The 5,740-nt window shown below is 42.6% G+C and overlaps 1 protein-coding gene across 1 annotated transcript; it reads right to left on the bottom strand.

Annotated features, from left to right (window-relative positions):
* Positions 1-511: 511 nt before the first annotated feature.
* LOC138498089 (zinc finger protein 614-like) lies at positions 512-1,428 on the bottom strand. Its single transcript, XM_069621937.1, has one exon. It carries the CDS (start codon positions 1,418-1,420, stop codon positions 794-796), a length of 627 nt encoding a protein of 208 aa, XP_069478038.1. The 5' UTR covers positions 1,421-1,428; the 3' UTR covers positions 512-793.
* Between the last annotated feature and the right edge of the window lie 4,312 nt (positions 1,429-5,740).

Genomic DNA, 5,740 nt, shown 5'->3' on the forward strand with positions numbered 1-5,740 from the left:
AGGCATTTCTAATGGATCCTCCCTGCCACAGATTCCTCATCTATGAAATCCATATCCTAGCACAGCTGTTCTCTAGAAACATTTCTGCTGTCAGGGAGCTCGGCACGGCTCTGTCGGGTCTGTCCAATGCCTCTATGCGGTTTACACCAGAAACAACATTGAGGCCAGTATAAGTAGTGGAGCCACGCCCCATGACATCAGTTCCTTTTTCCTCATTCATGACTAAAGGTTATTCAGTTCTAGTCATAGTAATTAGTATGTATTGGTAAGCACATGAACAATGTTATAAGTTAAAGGTACAAACCCATTTATTTCTTTTAAAATCAAGACTATGGCCCTCATTACAACTGAGGTGCTAAGTGCACCAACTTTACCACCATGGTGTAAACTACGTTTACACCATGGTGGATGGCGGATTTACCGCCCCATTACAAGGTGAGTGGGGCGGTAAATCCCCATTTCCCATTTTCCCTTCCCCATTCCCATTTTTGCCCCATAGGGCATAATGGGAGTGGGGAAGGCGCTAATTACGGCACCGTAAATTACGGTGCCGTAATTAGCACCAAGGTGCCTTAGCACCATGGAACTTAACGCCTGCAAAAAGCAGGCGTTAAGGTGGGAAGCAGGCATTAAGGGTTAACGGTGGCGTTAACCCTTAACGCCTGAGTTGTAATGAGGGCCTATATCTACTACACAGCAGAGTTACCAAGCATTTGCTTGAAAGGGAAAAGTTGAAGAGGAGCCATTAAGAATCACTACAAAATGTGAGTATAACAATGTGACCATTTTTGATTCAATGCTTGTAAATAAGACCTACCTTATGACTAAACCAGTTCCCACACTCAACACAGTTATGCAGTTTTTTCACCTGTATGTGTTCTCTGGTGGCTAATACGATGCCCCTTCCAAGCAAATCCTTTCCCATATTCAATGCACTCATAAGCTTTCTCACCTGTATGTGTTCTCTGGTGGCTAATAAGATGTCTTGGCGCAGAAAACCCTTTCCCACATTCAGTGCACTCATAAGGTTTCTGCCTGTATGTCTTCTCTGGTGCATACTAAGCTCTCCCTTTGTAACAAACCCTTTCTCACATTCAGTGCACTCATAAGGTTTCTCACTTGTATGTGTTCTCTGGTGGCTAATAAGGTGTCCCTTCTGAGCAAACCCTTTCCCACATTCAATGCACTTATAAGGTTTCACAACTGTATGTCTTTTCTGGTGCATACTAAGCTCTCCTTTTGTAGCAAGCCCATTCCCACATTCAATGCACTCATAAGGTTTCACAACTGTATGTCTTCTCTGGTGCATGCTAAGCTCTCCCTTTGTAGCAAACGCTTTCCGACATTCAATGTACTCACCTTTATTCATTTGTTGGTGGCTGATAACTGTGGGCCTCATTACACAGTAGGCGGTAACCATGGCGCTATTAGCGCCATGGTTGCCGCCGGTACCGTACCGAGTCCGCCATGGTGAATGGCGGAATTACAGCCACATTCCAAGGTTGGAGGGGGCGGTAATTCCCCATTCACCATGGCACTTCCCCATTCCCATTTGAGCCCCCATAGGGCTCAATGGGACGGGGGAAGGAGCAAATAACCGTTATTTGCTCTGAAGTCCCTCAGCGGATCCCTTCCTTAACGTGTCGTCTGACCACACGTTAAGGACGGGACCTGCTGAGGGACCTCGTAGTATGGTGGTAGGGGATTACCGGCACCAGTGCCCTTACCGGTGCCGGTAATCCCCTACCGCCATCCGTGTAATGAGGCCCTGTATCATGTAAATGGACGTCATTATCAAATTCAGTGCACTGATAAGGTTTTTCACCTATGTCCTCGTGTGGGCAATAAGTATGTTCTTGAGATGGCAATTGTTCCCACATTTTGTGCACATGTAAAGTGTCTTGCCAGTTTCTTTTGTCAGGTGCCTTGACTTAAGAGGAACCTTTTCAATGAACCTTTTCCAAATTCAAAGCACAAATGAAAAATGCTTTTCTTACTACACATAACACATTGTCATTTTCATGCTAGATATACCTCTCCCTCAAGATTTACAGAATGAACACGCTTGGTTACTGCATGTTACCACGAAGGAGTTTCATGGATGGAGGCCATCATGTATCAACAGGCTTCGCAATCCCAGTTCCTAAATACTGTGAAAAGGCAACTTGACCACAAATGTGCGCACTTCTAAAATGCTTGGAAATTGCATGTTCCAACAATGAAGCTTTTCACCACGATAGTCCAGAGAATCGAACAATCACTGTTGTTGCATTTCTGGGGCATCAGTCACCTATTAACATAAAAGGAGATGCACATTATTAGTTTCAGTTTCAACACGTTCACAGTCGCAGGCAGCACATGTAACAAGAAGACTCTACTCAGTACTAGTGATGTTAACTCCTCACGTAGTAACTTATTTGACTTTGAAGTGCCATCTATTTGGGAAAGGCACCCTAATAGGTGGCAGAGAAGTGGTGCTCCAATGGGAACATTTAGTGGAACAGAGGTAACAAGCAGCAGGAATAATGCGATAGATTTTTATTTAGCAATGTTTTGCATCCAAAACATTAGGAAAAAACACAGGCTTGGTGAACAAACATTTTAAAGCATATTTTATATATTTATTCAGAAATGACTAAATTAGCACATGGAAGCTCCCAATTTCCATACACAAATGATAAGGCAGGAGTTTGCCACCAATCGGACGCCATCTTGACCAGTCCATTGTGTAATCACTGATGACTTGTGTATTGGCCCAAACATGAAAAATATAACCCAACAAACAGCACTATCGAGGAAACAAGGACAGAATTGAGATTTAAAGGGAAAGCGCCAATCTCTTCCCATGGTGAGAATGGCACAGGCCATGCTGCCACTACATTCAAACATTGACTTTAAACCTAGATAAGCTTGTTTTTCCTGTCAATCTTGGAGCTGAGGGATGGATTTGGAGTTTGTGTCAGAGGCCAAAAGAATAAAGTGTATGAGAGACTCTGCGAACTCCACAATATCACCCCAATTGCCTTCCTAATGATTTATATAAATGCCCCATTGCCAGGTACTAAATTTAATTGGCCAGAGGGATCCCACTTCTGTTTCGCTGTTCAAAATACCACAGTGTCATTTTCAGGAGGTGGTACACACTCTGTTTTACTGTTGAGGAGTGGGTGTAAATGGGTCTGTTACTTAAGAGGCTCCTCTAACCCGACCCAGACCCATTTTTGTGGATTCTGATCCTAGCACCTTAGGTTCAATCTCAGCATGCCCACACACCCTCTGTGCTGTGACCAAGAACTGTTTTCACCACATCCCTAGTAACCAATGGGGATGTTGCCCCATCACTGTTGATATCGACAAATTGATGGCACCATTTAGTGATTACACACATGATTCCCGTTGATCTACTGTGGATATTCTACTCAACCTACTCCAGGGAAATCCGCTCAACGTAATCCCACAGATCCATGATCTGAAAGGGACGAGAATTCCATTGCCAGCACCTCTTGCAACCCATATGGCAGCGACCCTGGAATAAGATGCATGTAGATGTGAATAGTATGCATAGTCACCGCACAATGCGTGAGACACTAACTGTCCACCTGCTTGTCAGTCCTACATTTATTGTGGGTCCAGTGTAGGTATAAATGTTTCATCTGACACAAATGAGAGAAGTGTACACAATCGGAGTTGTCTTTGGTGTACACACGCTGATTTTTGAATATTAATCATTGATCGTTATTAACGATTTCCAATGCTCTATGGTTGTCACTGTGAGTTTTGTTTTGTTTTGACAACTACACGATTTAATAACTTTTTTCCTTTGTTAGCAACTAATTAAAACTTTATGATTGATTTTAAAGTGGTTTTTGACCATTGTTAGTTATTTCTATGGTTCCACCTGTTACTCGAGCTCTGTTTTATGTATAATTAATGCCGTCTGTGCAGTCTCCACCTTAGGCTGTGCGAGCTTACCCACCCTCCAGAAGCAACAACTCTATATTTTTAGGATGTCAAGGCCCACAATATTGAACAATCTTGGCCTAACCATATCCTTCTGTGGCGCATATCAATCTCGAGTCCCCTTTGAACCCAATTTCCGTGCTCCCAGAATGTTAATCCATTTATCTGGCCACAATGTACTATAATAAGCAATTGGAATAAAAAGTAGAATGCCCTGATGTACCTCAACACCCTCCATCCTAGTCTCTACATGCGTGCTTCTGAACTTGCTGAGTGAAAAAGAATTAAAAACGTCATCATTGAGGTTCTTTACTAAGAAGCAGAATGAGCCAGCGTCCTGCCCTTGACCCAGTCCCCCTCCCGACATAGCAAATTACATTGATTAATTAATGAGAGACAATCATCTTCCTCTACCAGAAATGTGATGCACATGTTTTCCCAGATCCTTGCATTGTTTCACAAGTTGGTGAAGTGCTTTCAGTTGGGCTGTCAGGAACCTACAGCTGAACACTACCACAAGTTGGCAATGTAATGCTAGCAGGAGTAAAGGCTGTGCATGGCCCAGGCCCTCCACTTCCCTGCATCATTAATATCGCATAAGCCTGCTGTGATACTGTGAATGACTTTATGTGCAATTACTTGGTCTATTAAACAACCCCTTCCTGCTGCCTTCAGCCATGCCCTTCTCTGTACTCTAGTGCCAGGCTATCATCGTCAATGCTTCCCTTTCCCAGATGGTCTGCCCAACAGAGCATCCCACCATGGTAGGTCTGAACCTGCAGGCGGCCCAAGCAACTGGTTGGTGGGATGACTCTGGGAAGCCTAGATATGGATTGCTCCTTAGTTCTCTCCTCTGCCTCGAAGGTGTTGTATTGTGCAGTTGCCTTCCACACACCCTCCTCCTCTGCATGGGGTATGAGTGAGGAACAAGGCATACTCCTCTCCAGTCCAGATGATCACCGTTCACTTGTCTTTCCAACATTCATCTGCTGGGTAGTGTTGGAAGGTGTGGGAGTCTGTGCAGAATCACACGAGATGCCATTTTGGCAAGCATATAGTCTAAGAGACGGTGTATATGCAGAACCTATCATAGTATAAAATAATTGGCGAGCACTAACGTTACTTGAGAAACTAAAAACCAAACTGGGGTGACATCTGGGAAGCAAATCTTATTAATGCTGGTTTCAATTTAATGTTTTCTAATGCAAATTATATGCACTCCATATATATATATAGTTATAAGCAAAACTTTCTCAGTTGGTTAACTGTTGGCTCTGTTAAGCCCAAATTGTCTGGTTATTGCTTACAATCTATTACTGTTGTGTTTTTACATTACAAGAATGCACGATAATTAATACAAATATTTCCTATAACTTAAAAACCCACATTACCTCAGTGTTTGTTTAAATCATCCATCTTAATTGATAAGCACTAGAAAAGGTAAACTCAGAATAAAGATTGATGAAGTACCTCGACGCCACAGGTCCAACCACTTATAAAACACAAAGTCAAGGCACCTACATTTGTACTGAAATGATTCCATGACCCTTCTTTAATAGAGCAGGCCCAAAAGCCTCCTTTAATCCATCATTCTGGGATGAGTTAAATCAACTCTAACTTTCCCAAAAACACACACACTTAAGGCTAATCAAATAATGCCTAATATGTCAGCACACCTGATTACAAAAATACATATTTTATTTAGAACAAAATTTTAAAATACAAAATCTCAACAATTCATATCTTTCAAATACCACGGGAACCTGTGTGTGCATCATCA

The sequence above is a fragment of the Ambystoma mexicanum genome, chromosome 5q (genome assembly GCF_040938575.1).
Source record: "Ambystoma mexicanum isolate Mex_15411 chromosome 5q, UKY_AmexF1_1, whole genome shotgun sequence".
NCBI lineage: Eukaryota > Metazoa > Chordata > Amphibia > Caudata > Ambystomatidae > Ambystoma > Ambystoma mexicanum.

Excerpts from the sequence above, each read along its gene's own strand:
- LOC138498089 (XM_069621937.1), bottom strand. The coding sequence starts at position 1,420 with ATGGTTACCGCCTACTGTGTAATGAGGCCCACAGTTATCAGCCACCAA.